This window comes from Monopterus albus, unplaced genomic scaffold (assembly GCF_001952655.1).
Source record: "Monopterus albus unplaced genomic scaffold, M_albus_1.0 scaffold171.1, whole genome shotgun sequence".
Taxonomy (NCBI): Eukaryota; Metazoa; Chordata; class Actinopteri; order Synbranchiformes; family Synbranchidae; genus Monopterus; species Monopterus albus.
This window is the reverse complement of record NW_018128051.1, coordinates 191,053-209,733: the sequence shown is the minus strand read 5'-3', so window position 1 is coordinate 209,733 and position 18,681 is coordinate 191,053. Positions and strand designations below refer to the sequence as shown.

The following is an 18,681-nucleotide window of genomic DNA, read 5'->3' as shown; positions in this document are numbered from 1 at the left end:
ACCTCTGTCGATATCGATTTTATTTACAGTCTCCATTTATAATGGTTAGCCGTCCTGACGGAAGAGAACACAACACTTGTCCTGCGTGCTGACGCGCAAGCGTCAAAAAGTTCGGTGCGCCAGCTCTGCAACTAGTCATCTTTTACCAGCAGAGGGAAATAATGTTTAGGGGATTTAAAGGAGAATATCTGAAGATAACGTCAAAGAATCGAAGAGTTACACCGAGGGCTGTGGGCAGCTGTAACCATCTATCACATTTGGGAAACAAAGTCAACGTACAGGGAAATGCCCACGATTAAGTTTGTCTTTACTGCTGTGATAGCTAGCTGGCTGGCCCTGTTAGCTTTTTAGCGAGGAAGGTGCGCGCACACTGGACTGGTGGACATAACCCAACTTAATAGGCAAGTTAGATAGATACACACTGCTGGGGATATTTGTCCTAACGTTGAAAAACAGTTTGGCGCGTTGTGGGTTGGGCTATCAAACTCTAGGAGAGGTAGTGCCTGCCACGGGTTTTGAATCTTTTTGGGTCCGCGTCAAACACTGACAAGAGAAAACGCACAGATTTAACATTAGGGAAAAGATCAAAGTTCAACGCTATCAAACAGCGATTCCCTGTTTGCCATTACGGATGACCCATCAGGCTTGTAACGCTGGACTCGCTACCCATCGTCCCCATCGGACCTAGTTCATCTTCCTTCTCCGTGATGGGCCCCCTGTTCAGCTAGTGAGAGGCGTGGAAACCATCTGCAGCTATGGGAGGTTGTGTGGGGAGATACTGGGAAGGCTGGGAGGACTCACAGAGCCGAGGCTCCTCTAGGAATGCTGGACGAGGAGGTAAGACTACAGTGTGTGCTTCAGGGTGCTTTACTAAATTGCAACAGTTTAAAATGTATTCTTGCAACACCACTACTTGTGCCCTCACCTGGTCACTTTTCATCTAACTGATGGCAACACAAGATCATTCTGGTTTTGACATTTCCTGAAATGCTTGCCACTCACTCTGTCCACATGTATTCCACTCCTGCATTAGACTACCACTCAGATGCATCTCAAATGACCACTTGTGATTGGGTTTCATTCACCTCCGTGCTCACCTTAGTTTGTCTGAGGGCAAACTGTGACTGCTGGTAAACAGCATAAAATACACTACAGTCGAACACCCACACAGCATGTGGTACATTGCTCTGGGTGGTCTTTCTCTTTGGCTAGAAATGCATTTGCATTCACTATGCACTATTTTATTACATTAAACTGCATATGAGAGGTTGGACCAATTGTTTACATGGTTTAGCTCGTGTGAGTTAGATCATAATCATACAGTAGTACAAATGCTGAAGTGTCTGCTATAAGAAGTTGCACAACTGCAAATAAAGAGGAAGGATGATCATGGGTAGCAGTTTGCATTTGGGATGGACAGTCACATTTCTGTAAGGTTGGGGGAGACAGAGTTGTAAGGAGACTGGTGTGTTTCCTTTTCTTGGAGAAATTTCTGTTTTTATTTTTGCCAGTGTGCACCATGTGGGTATAACTCCCCTGTGCTATTTAACTTCAACATCTGGATAAATTCTGCCATCCCAGAACTACATCTAACATTGATTATGGTCACAGTCACCTACACTACACCTACATTTTCCCAAGATTGCATCTACAACAAGGCTGACATTTTGCTCACCCAACAATTTCAAGCCACACTTTTAATCCAACAGCAGTTAGCTTGCTGGCCAAACTGCTATCTTTAAAAGTGGTATTATGGTGTGAACACCATATATCAGTACAGTTAGGGGCCAGCAGGTTCCTGAAGTTGCTGATATGCTGATTGATCACTTGCTGACTTGAGTCCATGTCCATTACCTTTCCGGAAGATAATGGTCCCCTAAAGATAAACACTGGCGAACCGTCACATTTTGTTCTTTCACATTTGTGTTGGATAGTGGCTGCTTCAGCACTGAGCAATAGTAAGTCTTATATTTAGAACCCGACTAAATTGAAGGACATAAGCACCATACAGCTGGATTGAAAGACTGCATGAATTTCTGTATAGTTTTGACCTCTGACAACAATGTCAGGTATATTTAGCATGACCTATTATGATAGGTGGGTTATGGGAAACATGCTGATTAGAGGTTTTACAGACCTGTAGGTTTGTGAATGTTATAACCTCATCTAAGATAAAGCACGTTTGTCATTTCTACTAAACACTCCACTAGTAAACTTAATATGAGATCAAATGTTATTTTACTGAAAACTGAATATAAGATTTATTTATACTCTCCTCTCTTGACAAGTTAAACTGTCCCCCGAATCAAATTTACTTTGGAATAAGGCTCGGCAAAGAGAAGTTACTGTCACATTCAGCATTTCCATAGCAATAAAGTTCCCATTATAGCTGTTAAGAATCCAGCTGTTATCTTTTTGGATGCAGGTTCCAGCCTCTCTGTTACTTACTGATGAACAGTTTTGTAGTCAGTCTTTTTCTAGCAGGAACCGTCTGCAGTTGCAGTTTACATCAGAAAGACAGGGCATTTTTAAAAAATTGATTCATGATTTATCTTTTTTTTGTTACCTGCCAAAAGTAGCCCGTGGATAGATTATTTAAACTTAGAGCTGTCACAGTTGTGATTCCCTGGCTTCTTGGTGGTGGTTCATGGTAATTCTCCACCCTGATTGGCATCAAGACACTCCCTACTAGAGGACGCTTCATCAACAAGAACAAGTCACATTATGTCCTGCTGCATCACCAACTGACTTCTCTAAGGCGACTGAATCTGCTCTGCCTGACCCACCATCATGCAGCCAGCCAGCCAGCCAGCTAGCCAACCATGTGAGATGAAGAGGTCGAATACAAGAGAAGGCCAATGTGCTCTCTCTCTCTATTTTTCACAGTGTGGGTTGATTCTTTTCAGTTTTCACCATGCAGGAAAGATCTTATACTTATTTTCTTTAGATGACATAGCTGTGTGACTTGTGTTGAATTATAACATATATTAAATACAATACATACTGTGCCACATTCCTCCAGGGGGAGAAAAGCCTAATTTGCATCCTTAAAGCTGGAGGAATACACTCTTGTCGAATAAGACTGGACAAACTACACCCTGTGTGTCTGAAAAGCTAAGATGTGTACTCTTTTGGAGCAGGCAGCATGATTTGAAGATCAAATGAGAAGTAGGTCAAAAGAGAGGGAAGGGAAGTGGTTGTTAGTAATAAACAGTGAGAGAAAATCAATTGTTGGATTCAGGTGACTGACATTTCCTGGTGCGTGTTGAAAGCCAGCTCTGTGCCACTGTAATTACAAATGCAAAGTAAAAGGTACAGATGGTGCAGTGGTGGGCAAACCCTCATTATTCCATAGTTTTTTGAAGAGTCAATTTCTTGGCCAGTTAAAATGTCAATGCATTAGTAGCCTATTTCCCACCCTTACTTGTCCTGTCATATGGAGTGGCTTTCTCTAATGCTGCTGCTGTTATTTGTTTTGGCCATGTAGTTATAGCTTTAGTTATACTCTCACTGTTTGACTGCCAGCATACTCCTTCATGTGCTTTCTTGTCAGGTGGATAAAAAAGTTCATTGCATTGCTATCGGATGCACGAACACTATCTTTTAATGCTTTTTAAGCACCTGTTGTTTGCGCCTTGTCAGATTTGAAAAATCCCAACCAGCTCCATATTACTGATGTCAAATTCTTTTTAAGGACCAACTCCTCCATGTTGACATCCATGGCTCTGCATTGCCAAATAGGGAGTCTGAAAGCACGTTCATTCTTGTCAGAAACTTGTGACGACATACACTGAGTTTGCTTCTGGTCTTCTGAGTCTGTTTACAAAGGTAGCATTATGGGTTCCACAGGAGACACACACACACACACACACACAGTGTGGAGGCTTACTTTATCTTGGGTTGCATGGATGAGACTACACAGGAAGTATGTTTTTGTTAGTGCTTGTGTGTCCTTAGAAGATACCATTCTACATAGATTCAGTTTGAGTCGGGTTAAATATGGCACCCCCCCCCATTTGTCCTCTCTTGTGCTCCAGTGCACGTTCACCGCTGTGTGTATTTAAAGAGGAGCACCAAAATCACCGCACATTCATTGTTTGCCTCATGTCAGGGGAATGTGGGAGGCATTTACTGTAAATGTCATAACAGGGCTAAAGCAACATTATGTGTTGCTGTCCTTTCCCCAGAAACAGGAAATCCTTATGTCTGTGGGGTGTGTGTAGGCAGTGTTGTGTACACTATGATCCTCACATTTTTTATGATACATTTCATTAAAATGCATAAATACAACACTTCAGTGCAGCATCATCGCGTGGCACCTGCTGTTATGAGCCCAGCAGAGTGAAAACGTACTAATAACGCATCAACATCATCATCTCTAGTTTGCTGTGCAGTAGCTGTGATGCAATATGGTCATGTTCATTCAGCCAATCACTTCCTGTTGTTACTGCCAGCTTTTCATACACACTATCCACCATTTATTTGCATAAAATGTTGCCTTTTCCTAAATGTCTCTACCACTTGACCATGATGCACTTTGTGCACTGCATTCTTTTACTTACAGATTTTTGTCACGTATAGGGGTGAGCTCACTCCACAAAAGGACACGATAAAAGTACAGTGATAGCACAAACAACACAGGTCTTAAAAATGCAGAGGTATAATAGAGCAAGATGCAATGCTTAGCTCAGCTGCTCTTTGGAGTCCGTGAAAATATCATAAATATATAAATTCAATTATATGTTTATTACTGAGGTCATAGTTAAAGGTGGTGTTGTACTGGGCTACATTATATTAAGGTGTTCTTAATATAATGACCCTCTCATATATGTAGCTAGGCAGGACAAAAATATACAGACACCTCTAAATATAGTGTATCACCACCTTGTTTATATTGTATCTGTACCTACATTTGGATGTGCGCCTTATATGGCAATATATAGACCCCATTATGTTAGATATTGCACTTTAATTCCTATTAATTTCTTAAAGACAGCATATGTGTACTGCTACTTTTGCTGAGCAGTATGGAGGAAGCTCCTTTGCTTTGCTTGGGATTCAGTCTGCTCCAAGTGCTAATCCTACACCACTCCAGGTCCGCCTTCAAATTGCTCATCCTAAACTGCCTGCACTATAAATAATTTGTTTGTAACAAAATCAACCTCTTGCATGTGCTCTATGTCCTTTCTACTCTTCATTGGCCCCAGTCCTCCTTGACTGGCATTTCTGCCTCTCAAGCTGTTCTAATAGGTGATTTTAGAGGTTACTGGGAGTGCTTTATGACAGCTGTAAATGAATTGGCTTACAGTTGGCACTCATGTAAAACATTCACTTTTGTAGCACAGAACACAACTCAGCCTTTTTCTGTTAACAGAAATGTTGCAGCAGCAAGACCAAACTAGTAAGGAAAATCAAACAAGTGGGTAACCATAACTAGCAGAATTAGTGATGCTGACTTCTTGTCTGTTTTTTTTGAATGGTAGGAAACACAGATAAGGTTATGTAGTCAGATATAGGCTACACATGCAGATGACACAGTAGGGTGGGACGGGACATTATATGTCTGGTGACAGCTAGCATTTCTCTCTGTAGCCAGCTCTGTTTACGACTGTAAACAGGCTCACATTAATCATTAATCAGTCTGCTTGTTCTCTGCATTCTCTCCACAGTAAGAAGATTGAAAATCTGCATATAGACAACAAATAAAACAATACTAACTACAGTCCTTAAAGGTGCCCTGTAGAGTTTTTGTTCATTAGTAGCGCTGTGGAGCAGTGTTTTTAAAAATGGGTCCCCAGAGCATTCAATATGTTTGTTAGGCTTGATTTATGGTACTGCATTAAATCTACAGCATAGGTAAAGTGTAAACCTCTTCCCCTACGCCGGCAATCGGGCAAAGGCGGGGTACACCCTGGACAGGTCGCCAATCGCAGGGCTAACACATAGACAAACAACCACACACACACATTCCTATGGGCAATTTAGAGACACCAATCAACCTAGGCTGCATGTCTTTGGACTGTGGGAGGAAGCCGAAGTACCTGGAGAGAACCCACGCAAGCACAGGGAGAACATGCAAACTCCACACAGAAAGGTCCCAAGTGGGGCCCGAACCCGTAACCTACTCGCTGTGAGGCAACGGTGCTAACCACTGCGCCACCGATAATTCTTCACTGGCTAAAAAATGTATAAAGCAAGAAAAAAACTTTGGAAACTCCCAGCGTTAAAGGCTTATGTATGTAGAGCAGAATGGGACCCACATCATGCAAAACTTGCCTGTTATCAAACAAAAACAAATTCTGTTGTATTTTTTTATACACTAATTTCTCATCTTGTCTTTCCCATCATAGGACGTAACGAGCCTCTGAAGAAAGATCGTCCCAAGTGGAAGAGCGATTACCCTATGACAGAAGGCCAGCTACGCAGCAAACGGGACGAGTTCTGGGACACGGCACCAGCCTTTGAGGGTCGTAAGGAGATCTGGGATGCCCTGAAAGCTGCTGCTGTGGCCCTGGAATGTAATGACCATGAGCTGGCCCAGGCTATAGTGGACGGAGCCAGTATCACGCTGCCACATGGTGAGGACAGAAAACACAGTTTATAAAAACACATACTTGTTGCAAAGGATGTGACGAGATCTCGCGCCATGATATTATCATGATGCTATTTCTTGTTGTGGCAAAAGCTGTCTCAAGATATCAATAAACAAAAGAACCGGGCCAGTATGATGGACTGTGACCATATGTTCAAAGTAGTCTGGCAAAAATGCAACTGGTTGGTCGGGAGGTGGGGGGGGTGAGGCATTGCAGGGGGAGTGTTGTAGGCATGTACAATATGGCCACGTTGTGACAAGTCGACGTGAGTGGCTTCATTCATGTTTCCAGCTCTGAAGTGTCTGTTGTGTTTTGGTTAGCCATGCTGCTAACATAGCCTATGAATGCTCATGCTAACAAGGTAAACAAAAGAGTTTTCTTCCTGTGGGCGTCCACGTCCCCAGTCATCCCTTGTACACGATTAGTCAGAGGGCTTCGTTTTTTCACACCTTTGAAGCTCAGTCTGAAGCTCATGCACAACTGTGCATAAGGTCTGAAGAGACTCATGTGAAATCAGGAGAGAATCCAGTCAGTTGAGTTTGTGACAAAACCTTTTACAGCGCCTGTATATTGTCTTTTACTGCACATGATAATTCGTAGTTCGAAAGTAGGACTGAAGTGACATTCACTACAAGATGATGAGATAAAACATTTCAAAATGCACCTGCAGTGTTTTGCATTTTGTGACTTTCAGTCAAATAAGACAATTTTTCTAGTCATATATTTCGTCATTGAAGTTTTCTCAAAAATAGTGTTAAAATATGGTCTCTTCTCGTTCTTAAACCACACGATTCAGTGAAATCAACACGTTTATCTAGGTTTTACATACATGTGGACATCGATACACAGAAGAAGCTGGGATAACTTATTTTTTCTGTGAGGTGATTTAAATGGTAGCTTGTCCACTTTTCCTCAAACCCCTTCTCTAGGTACTCTCACAGAGTGTTACGATGAACTTGGGAACCGCTACCAGCTGCCTGTCTATTGCCTGGCTCCGCCTGTCAACCTCATCTCAGAGCGCAGCGATGAAGACCCCAGCGACAGCCCCGAAGCCCCCGTAGCACCCAAGAAAGAATTCCAACTCAAGGTACCATAACGGGCTCCTAACAGACATATCGGGTTCTTTTTCTGATTTTTCTGGAGCTTGTATAAGTAATAGCTATAATTACTTGTAATGTTATTGCAGAAGTAAATGTAGCAACATTTGTAACTGAACACATGAATGCTTTCCCACTTTTCCAGTTCATACAATGTGCTTATATCTTCTTTTTATGTTAACCCACAATTCTTTGGAATTTGGTCCTTTATTCATATCACAATAATCACACCTGAATCAGCAGTTTGAGTTGAAATGTGTGAGACACATGCTGTATTTTGGGAATAACTGTGCTGAAAGTGTGAGGCTAAACTTGAACATTTTATCCTCTTTCTTCATGTGTTTGTGCACATGGGACAGAAAATGAAACGGACATCGAGGAGGATGATGTACCAGCAGAAATACAGTACATATATACAGTGACTTCAAGCAACTTGTGAATCATAAACTGTTTCCTGTTTTTTACATTCATTTATGTAAGAGAATATCAACTCACAATTATGTAAATATATATGCTATTTTAATGTTACAAAATGTTACAGGCAGGTGACAAATTAAAGGAAAAAACGTGAGTAAATGAGTGGTCTCTTCCAGGATGACAGCACCCCCATCCATAGGGTATAAGGGGCCACTGAATAGCTTGATGAATATGAAAATGATGTGAATCATACTCTACGGCCTTCACAGTCACCTGATCCTAACCCAGGTGAACACCTATGAGAGATGTTGGACTGATGTGTTAGACAACAGCTCCGCCACCATTATCAAAACACCAACTGAGGGAATATCTTTTGGTAGAATCTTTCCTCCAGTAGAGTCCAGAGACTTGTAGAGTCAACCCTTCTTCAGGTTTGATTGATATTAACTCTAGATCCCCTCAGCACCCCAGGCACCAGTTTGATAACTCTTAGCTTTCCTCATTCCCTGTAGGTACGGCTGTCTACAGGTAAGGACCTGCGCCTCAGCGCCAGCATGACGGACACCATAGGGCAGCTTAAGAAGCAGCTGCAGGCCCAGGAGGATATTGATGCGGCCCACCAGCGTTGGTTCTTCTCTGGCAAGCTGCTCACTGACAAGACTCGGCTGCAAGACACTAAGATCCAGAAGGACTTTGTCATCCAAGTCATTGTCAACCTGCAGGCCCTGCAAGCCCCCCAGCTGTCACCCACCACCACTGCCTCATTGTCTCCGTCTGAATAGCTGAGGACGAACTGGAGGGATGATGCAGCAGATGACACACCCTGAAGGACCAGAGGTGCCTCCTAATGCTGGATAACTTATGCTTTTTAAAAACACAAATTGTTACTGAAATTAAAAGAACTTTTGTGGAGGTACAAAAGGACATGTGAAACTCTGAAGTGCTGCTTCCTTTGTCTAGCAGGTGTCATTGTATTTTATTTGGTTCTGCTGGGTTCTTGAAGTGTATCTGGTCACCACGGTAACTCCGGAGATCCTCTTCTTCTTGTTTCTTTGAGCCACCTGGAAAAAATAGCAGAACTTGTGCTGGTGTGCAGCCTTATCAGCTACAGTATGATGTCTGCACTAATGCTAAGTGCCAGTGGAAGAAATGCAAAGGTGTTCGTGTTGGTTCTAAAGCACATTTCTACTAGGATGCTCATGGACTCTACACTGCACTCCTTTTTTCTCCAGAAAAACAGGAGGGGGTAAGTGTTGGACAGAAGGAGTCAGATTGTAAACATTTGTCTTTTTCTTTGTCTTTTATTGAGTAAAAATAACAGCTTTTTTGCACATTTGAAGATTATCACTATACTTCTGTGGTAGCTTGTGTGCCTTCTACAAAATGACACAAAAAAGGGCTAATGTCCTGAAAGATGCTAGTTTTACAGCTAGGCTTCGGTGTGTATTTTGTTTTGTTTTTTAGATTCAGGAACCTTTAGATCAATCCAAGTTGTAACAGATACCTGCCTTTTTAATGATCTCATGACTCTTGCAGATAAAGCATATGGGATGTGAGTGCTGTGTGTGTGTGTGTGTGTGTGTGTGTGTGTGTGGGCAAAAGGAATAGGAATATGTATTTGACCCACCTGCTACATTTCTGTTTACCATGGCACACAGAGACAAGACTGTTTCCCAAGTTATAACTTTGCAGTCAATCACATATTTTTAAGGGAAATAGAAATTCCCATGTAAAAATTAAGGTCTTAAAACTTGCATTATTGACCACTACAGAGACAGCAACACAGTCCTGATATGATGCTTAGGGCTGCTTTTTTCACCATGTGATGAATGTAAATACAGTATTCTTGCCTTTTATCCTCAGTGTGGCCCAGAAAAACATGTGTCCTGTTTGTTCTTTAGGTGTTTGACTTTCTTCACCAGCATACAGATGACTCAACTGAGCTTCTTTTCCAGAAATGTTCACCTTCAAGTTTTATATGTGGGGGTTGGTGAGAGCTGTTAGGAGTTGGCCATATGGAGCAGTGAACCAAAACAATGAGCTAAAAAGCTGTAAAATGTGGATATTGGCCATTTTGTCTGACAGTTAAAAATCTCACTGAGCAGTCGGGGACTACCTTTTTATATAGTAGTACAAAGACATATCTGTTGGCATTGTGATTGCATCAAAGATGAGACACAACTAAGCAGACGTAGGTCACCGTCGCTTTGTTAGTGTCAGATTTGGGTTAGCTCAGAGGCCAGATATTTATCCAATTCAGGGTTGAGCATCGAGTCCTGCAGTGATTTTATGTGAAGCCTGCGTTGTGGCAGTCATGGTAGAACGCTCCCCCACCACATGTTTACAGCTTGATGAGCCTTTTTTTCATTCACTGCTCATGTCAGACAGATCTCAAGCAGTGTTATCACTGAGGAAATGAAACTGAATCATCTGTTTGAAACCTAACTGAGCCATACCCCAGTATATTAAGGAACATGTTTCTTTGGTTTTACTTTAAATGAGAGTTGCATTTTTGTACAGTATGTGTTTTCATCCTTGAAAGTCATCACAATCACCCTTTCTCATTGTTAGTTTCAGGCCCTTCCCTTTACTGATGGTTTTCTGGGGATATTTCTTGATCATTCTAAGCAAACTTGAATACACATTTATCTGTATGTGCAATACTACAGGCATAGGCCTCAGCATTTTTGTTTCTGACTTCAGATTTCATAAAACACCAGCTATGAGTATTGTTAAAATTATGTCAGAATACAGGTGAGAGCCTGTTAAAATCTAAAGCCTGTGTCACATAATCAGCTGCCTCTTTTAACCGTTTCCTATGTTCATGTTTGTCACTTTGAAATGCCTTGACCCTTCCTCTTTCATAAACAATAGCTAAACATTAAAAATGCCTACGTACCTTCCCAGTGTCCATTCAGTATTCTGCCCTGTACATCTCAGCTGTGAAGCCTATGGTGTCACCGGGTCTCAGGGTGGGGAAAACCTCTGCTGGCAACTTTATCACTAGTGTCTCTGGTTACAGCGCCCTTGCTCAAAATGGCCATTGGTGGATGTTTGTCCCCATACATCTGACTCTGTCCCTGCCCTTATTCTGAGCTTCAACTCGATTATAAACCAGTATTTGAGTTTGTGACAAGTAACACTAAGAAGTGTCCATTGCACCAAGTTCAACTTAAAGGTGCAACATATTAGTAAAAAATAAAAGGTCTTAATGGACTTTAAAGTGTCTCTGAAGGTTACTTCAGGGAACTATAACAGGTGACCCCTCATAATATGTTGTAGCAAAATCACCCACTAGCGGTTCACTACAGTGTCACTGCACATGAAGTCAGTAAACAGCCATCACTCAGATACCTTGCTCATCCAGTTCTTCAGTTGTATTATGTGCTGTTTCTTTTATATTTGCTGTGGAAAAAGATGAGAACTGAGGTGTTCATATTTGGATTCACAGATTTTGTCCAGAGCCACTATGAAAGATCACAATCTGCAGAATAATATTTGAATTAGCCAAATGGAACTTAAATTTATATTTCCTCCATTTTTTCCAGACACTTTTATTTAGATGTCGTGGGCTAGTGATTCCTGCAGCACACTTTTTGACTTGCAATAGGAATGCACAGGTGTTACCAATAACACTGCCAATGGTGTGTGACAGTGTAATGGTGAGAAGGAGGGGAAAAGCCACGAGGCCTCAAGGTGACACAAAGGTCAGCTAGGTCCTTTTCTGCTTTTCCAACCTCAAGGTAACAGTAAATGAAAAAGGGCAAAAAAAAAAAAAAAACAGCAGAGGGTTAGGTCTATTTCTTATTTTACCTGTTCATTGATAACCGTAAAGCTGTGAATTTCACTGTTTTAATTTTTGTAAACATTTAAGCCCACTGACATTGGTGTAGTCTGCAAGTTACATCTCTAATTTTTGTGAATACTGTTAAGAAAATTCAGTCCCAAGTTTGCAAAAAGTTGTTTTTTTGTTTTTTTTTTAGTCTTAACTCAAGGTCCACTTGTTAACTTTTTCTAGGTCTTTCAACCTCATCTTGGAGTCTTCCTCAGCAGATGGAATTTACTTAGTAAATTTCCAAGTCCTGAGTAAACAGCAGGAAGTGGCGGAAAGCCCTGGAAAAAATATGGTTTGTGGATGTTATCATTTTTAATTTGATCAAACTACTGGCTCTGAGACAAACCGATTCACATAGGGTGCACATGGCACATCCACTTTTTCTTAATTTGTTGTGCACACATTGCGGTTTCCCACATTCAGGAGCAGTGCTAATGGGCATTGATCATAACACCAATCACAATGCCACACTTATTGTATGCACTCGTTGGAATGTATGTAAATGTAAGGCTTGACAAATTCATGACATACACGTGTGTTTCTGTGACACAGATGAAATTAAAGGGCATATAAAGTCGTTTATAAAGCTGGTTATACAGTAAAAGCCATAACATAACATATTTGTGTTACACTTTTGGCAGCAAAACACATTCCCTATCCTTTCATGTAAGACCTCAGAGTCCCATAAGACAATGTGGTTAGAAAACGTTTTCTCACTGTTTTGACACATTAACAATCATGTCTAAACTACTAAATAAAAAAGTTTGTTTTTCAGAATGTCTATACCACATAAGTATGTGTAAAAGTAAAATCAGTATATTTAGTTAAAGAGAGAAATCAAGTCAGTATATGGACATTTCCTGATGATGAATGACACCCACAAATTATTTTACTACTTGTGTTCATTTCTATGGTGATTCATTCTAAATCATGTTTTAAACTGTTAAATAAAATTAAACTTGTTTTCTGATTTTTTGGTCCTGGGTTGAGTGAATGAAATGTTTGACTGCATGCTGCAAAAAGTTCTGACTTAGTGTTACCACAAGGTGGCGCTCTGCTCTTGTATAAATACTAGTGTGAACTGAAGCTAGATGAAACGCTTAGTCTTTTTTTTTTCAGATATTTTCAGACATGAATCAGATGATTTACTGTATGTGTGTTTCTTTCCTGGTCGGATGGGTTCAGGGGATGAATTGTGGAGTGTGATATATGAAGAGCCAACTTTACTTTTGCAGATTCACATTTTCACTACAGGGCTTAAAAAGTTTAAGCTGGAAACTGAAAAATGTTTTGCTTCATTTCACAAATTACTTTACACACCCGTGAAAATAATGGACAAGGTAGTTTTGGGTTTATGAGCATAAAGTGTTCAGCTACAGGCTTAATGTGTATACATGTTACATCAAATTCAACATTTATATTCTTAGTTGCTGAGTGCACATTACTGTAATGCATCTGCACTGCATTTCCCAGCAGCCCCCTGTCAGTCAAACAGCATGGGTGGGAACATTATGCAATGGTCTTTCTGGAACTTTCTGTTGATGAGGTTTGACTTTCTGTAGGTGGCAGTGTTTTCTTTTGCCGTTTAACTGGTGAGCATCAGTGATTATGAGAATGACAATTTCTCTTTTCCAAACACTCCAGAACTATAACATCCATAATTTCCCATCTGTGAGGCTGGAAAACATACCTGACACTATGTTAGTGTTAAGAGCACAGGAATGTTTTTGTTAATATTTTGTCAAGGTAAATAACCAATTGTGGGATTGTTTTATTGATACTTTATGTGGAAATATTGCCCGTTATTACCATCATGCTTGCATTTTTCCACAGCTAACATCCTCTCAGTACATGAGGGAACATTTCAAGTAGCACAACTCTTTCTCTTTCTTCCTCTGCAAATACAGTCAATACAGGCTCTCTGGAGGGCTGGGAAAAAGCCCCCATTGACGGTGGAATTTCACAGGGAGCACTGTGGTTATCGTCACTCATCCAGTCAGTCTTCCTCTAAAGTCTCCCCCCAACAGTTCCAGGATACTCTGACACCACAGCAGAAGGTTTGTAGGGTTTGGACAGAGACCCAAGATGCCGAAGGGGTCATAACATTGATTGAATCAATGTTTTATGTAACTCCCACATTATAATGTGTGTTATATTTCCCTCTTTTCTGTGTGCAGCTACAGTGAACAGATTTAAAAAAAAAATTATTTTCAGTTTGACAGTTGATTAGTTAAAGCCAGCTGTACTCTGCAAAATATCTCCCAAGAGGGGGAGAAAAGTGCAGACCAACCCAGTTTGTCACTCAGAATAACAAAGTAAGGTTGTATCCTGTACATTTGTCTGGCATTAATGGAAATCTGCTGTCAGTATGGTGGAAAGTCTGCCCCCCGAAAAGTGGTGAATCAAAGGTGAAGATTAAAAAATTCATTTACACCCCTACCAGACGTATATGGGTTTATGTATGTGGGTTTTGTGCTCCTGAACATACAAGTGTATCCAACAGGTTTGTATCACCTGAACTTTGGTGAAGGCACTACCCAGGCTTACCATAGCCCTGCCTCACAACCATTCACACATAGGCATTGAGGTCTCATTCACCCGAAACACAATTATGTCCTAAAGCCGACTACACGGAATTAGCAACGTCCCAGCCGCCATGACAGCCTCAGGTGCACATGAGGACACAAGAGACTGACACTGCAACAAGGGCAGCAACGACGCAGATGTCGCAGCTTCAGGAAAACAACACAAACGCCAAACAATGTACTGTAGATAGCCAGCCTACTTTTCCAAAACCCAGTTTAAAATGAAAGCGGCAAATGTTGAAACTGAGTAGTTACATTACTGCCTTTCAAAATACACTGTAACGTCACAGCCTGTTTACAGTCAGTGTTTCCAAACTTTGACATAGCACTCAGACTGTTTATGACTTCACCTGTAACCAGTGCTAGCAGGGAGGGTTTTTTGTCACATCTTGGACTGAAACTAGATGTTTCTGAACCTAAAGTAATCTGTAGTGTAGATTTAGAGGAACTGGAGGTCCTTAGTGGGTCATTAGGATTATGAGCAAAGTGTGTGTGCTCTGTGAATATCTGAGGACTCCAACCAGAACAGTTGAAATAAAATCCTCTCAGCACAGAGCTGGTGTGGCCTGTGTGTGTGTCTGTTTGCATGCATGTGTTGTGTGCTTGTGGGCTTGTTATGGAGGCTTTACAGCTAATCTCTGGACTCCTGTTCTCATCCACTTACCCACCACTCACCTGGTACACACCTAAACCTTATCTAATACTATGGTGTTTATGTGAGTCACCTAATATCTCCTACTGTAAACTAAAACTGTGAACATAGTCACCCCATGGCCTGACAGACCACGTCACAGTGTCCAGTGGGAACAGAAGGTGTTCTAAGGAGAAGCCAGGTTCCAAGGCTTAGCATGGCAGGAAGGTATGTGTTGTGGGTGTGTGTGGTTTTGTGTGTGTGTGTGTGTGGGAGCAGGGGGGGGGGTTAACAGGTTAAAGGTCTGAGAGCTAACGTGTTGCATTGACAACACAGAGAAAGGAAAAAAACTTGAATTATTTTCAATCAAGCATCAGAATTTGCAACATTAAATGAAATTAAAGTGAGAAATGAAAATTGTACAGCTGTTTGTTGCCAAATTGACTGAGGATGTGTCCTAATCACTTTATATGACATGTAAAAACAAAGTCATCATCATTACACTTTGCAGTAGGGAGGCTGTATTTCTACCTAGCTACTTCTTGCTGTGAGCTTGTCAGATGCTTCAAATCATTTCTGGGTCATAGGCAACAAGAGAACAATTAATGTAATCTAAGGTTGGAGCTTGTGATTAATGCATGCACCTTATTAATTGGAAAAACATGTTATGGGAAAAAAAGCTTTTTTGGGGGCAGCTGTGACTCAGGAGGTAGAGCAGGTTGTCTCCTAACTGGAGGATTAGCGGTTCAATTCATTTACCAAAGTATCCCCAGTTGTTCCAGTTCAGATAGACAACAAAAGCTTTGAGTTATATGTGCTTTTTCCTTATACTTGATTTGTGGTGTTCTGTGCTCTCTTATCTTAGTTGGAGGCACGTTGTAATTCTGCTTTCTAGATATGCCATATAAATAGTTTATTGTTATGAGGTAGTGACATGGAGAGTCCAATCCAGACCTCCCTCACAGTTAATTTAGACAGTGATGACTGCATGGAAGCTCTGAGGGAGAATTCAAGATCATAAAGTTTGATTCTGTCTGTGTTTCTCGGTCATGTGGTCGTCAATGTGAAAAAAGATGAGTAAAAGATTTAGTTGTATCAGTAAAATGGAGCAAGTTTATAGGCTTAGGTCACTTCCAAAACAAACACAGCAACTATGTTTCTTACATTTCAAATCAGCCAGTTACAAGTAACTCTGGGAGTATACTGATTTTGACTGAACACCAGTTGTGTATAAATTGGATTCCTCCACCAAACCTTTAAATTTGAATTTTTGGGTGATGTGATCATTTGTTTTCTTGTTGAGAAGATCAATGCCACTCATGTCTGTGCACTGAATATGAGCCAGCAGCACGTTCGCTTACTTTAGCTTAAAAAGAAGGAGTTTCATCATCTGGATGCAACCTATTCATCTCTTAAAAGTGAGGCAGATTAATCAAACATACAGTAATTGCAGTACAAAATGACAGAAACTGGCTGCAGGCTGCCTCAGGAATGAATAACAGAGCCTGTTTTATTTCTGATAAACAGCAGATTTACTGCATACACTCCTCTTGTGGAACATTAGCTTGGTATTTCAGTGGTAGATTCACCCGTGAAGAATAAGGTTTTAGTGTACTTATAGAATCATTTGCTTGGTGTTTGTCAGCATTATTTTCAGAGTGTGCAGGCTTTAGTGGATTTTGGATAATTTGTCCTGTGTATATGCATCAGTGTGTTTTCCATTCAGTCATACCACACCTCCACTTTTTCTTCAGTCTGTGGTTGTTTGGCTCAGACTATGAATACCACTTGCATCATTCAGATCCAGTTCTCTCTCTTTCTCACTCTCTCTGTATCTTCATACTGACATTGTTACCACCAAAACGAGTTAAATTGCTGTTTCCCAGTGGGCTGTTCTTCATTAATCATTACTTTTGCACATTTTAGTAAAAAGCTGTTTAAGCAAACAACATTCCTGGATGCTAATGTCAAAGGCTGAATGTGTGTTTTTTTCCATACTTACATTTCTCCTTTACTACACAATAGATGGTTGCAACCAAAATACAGTTGTTTAAACATGGTTCATAGTCATGTAACCCTGTGGTTCTTCATTACATCCCTGCTGGAATACAGCAATTAAATGGCTGATAAAATTTCATGGGGCAAACAGTTCTCCTCCATTTACTTTCTATGAGAAATAAAATGCGGCCTGTAATATACAGTGGCCAGAAAGTTTGGAAAGTTTGCACAAATTTGTGGTATGAGAACCAATCCTACTCAAGCCGTAATGCACCAGACTGTGAGTGTCCTGGCTGCTGAGCTGGTTAATGTATCCACCATGTAACAGTGAGGTTTTGGTATCCGGTCCATGAGTTTGGTCACGTTATGCCCTCCCTGTCTCTGGCCATGTCTCCTGTGTCTTTACAGGTCCCTCCAAAAATCTTGAGACTGTTGGGATTCTTGGGGTATATTCCTCACGTTCTCATCCCAGGACGTCAAATACTGATGCTTTGTCAAGTACATTTTGCTTCTCATATACTTGATAAAGGGTGCCTATAGCATCTCTATGAGATGCACAGAGTTTTCATTAGAAAACAGGGTTAACCCACTGGTCTCAGCATTTGACAGGTTAAGTCGTAGATTTAAGTTAATGTAGTGTATGAAGGTACTTGACAGAGTGTCAGTATTTGACGCCCTGGGAACAAGAACGGGCTGGTATATTACAACTGGAAAAGTCTGAAAGCTCTTTAAGGGGCTGTCTGAAAATTAATTTGAAGAATGGGAGGGATGGTTGTCTAATTTGGAAGGTCTTTGAGTTTTTTTTCAAATCAAATTTATACATTCACCAGCCACTTTATTAGATAACACCTGTACAATTGTATGCACGTCAATGCAACACTTTCACCTTAACATCTGTGTTTATGAAGCTCAAAATGTTTCAGTTTTTAGTAAGATTGTCTAAATGTATAAACTCAATCATATGTTTATTATTAATGTTATAGTTAAATGTGGTGTTTTACTGGACTACTATATTCAGGTGTTTCTAATATTCTGACCCTCTCAAATATGTAGCTAAGGAGGACAAAAATATTGACACACCTCTAAATATAATGTAGTCCAGTACAACACCACTTTTTACATTTATGACAATTTCACCAAAAACTGAAACATGTTAAGGTGGACCCCTCCTTGAACCGCCACCTTATTGTGGTGGAGGGGTTTGAGTACCCGAGTGATCCTAGAAGCTATGTTGTTGGGGGCTATATGTCCCTGGTAGGCAAACAGATCCTGGGTGACGGGTCAGACTAAGAGTGGTTCAAAAGCCCTTTATGAATAGATTAGAATCAAGGACCGTGACGTTGCCTGGCATGGCGCAGCCGGGGCCCCACCCTGGAGCCAGGCCCGGGGTTGGGGCTCGAATGCGAGCGCCTGGTGGCCGGGCCTCCTCTCATGGGGCCCAGCCGGGCTTAGCCCGAACGAGCGATGTGGGGACGTCCTCCCGTGGGCCCACCACCTGCAGGAGGATCCGTAAGGGGCCGGTGCA

The 18,681-nt window shown here is 41.2% G+C and overlaps 1 protein-coding gene across 1 annotated transcript; it reads left to right on the top strand.

Annotated features, from left to right (window-relative positions):
* The first annotated feature begins 46 nt into the window (after positions 1 to 46).
* ubtd1b (ubiquitin domain containing 1b) lies at positions 47 to 11,018 on the top strand. The gene is made up of 4 exons (XM_020615891.1): positions 47 to 837; positions 6,351 to 6,578; positions 7,523 to 7,680; positions 8,620 to 11,018. The coding sequence occupies exons 1-4, from the start codon at positions 756 to 758 to the stop codon at positions 8,887 to 8,889; spliced, it is 738 nt and encodes a 245-aa protein (XP_020471547.1). The 5' UTR covers positions 47 to 755; the 3' UTR covers positions 8,890 to 11,018.
* Positions 11,019 to 18,681: the final 7,663 nt, after the last annotated feature.

Excerpts from the sequence above, each read along its gene's own strand:
- ubtd1b (XM_020615891.1), top strand. The coding sequence starts at position 756 with ATGGGAGGTTGTGTGGGGAGATACTGGGAAGGCTGGGAGGACTCACAG. Across the intron at positions 838-6,350 it reads TAGGAATGCTGGACGAGGAG|GACGTAACGAGCCTCTGAAG; the intron begins GTAAGACTACAG and ends TTCCCATCATAG. Across the intron at positions 7,681-8,619 it reads AGAAAGAATTCCAACTCAAG|GTACGGCTGTCTACAGGTAA; the intron begins GTACCATAACGG and ends CATTCCCTGTAG.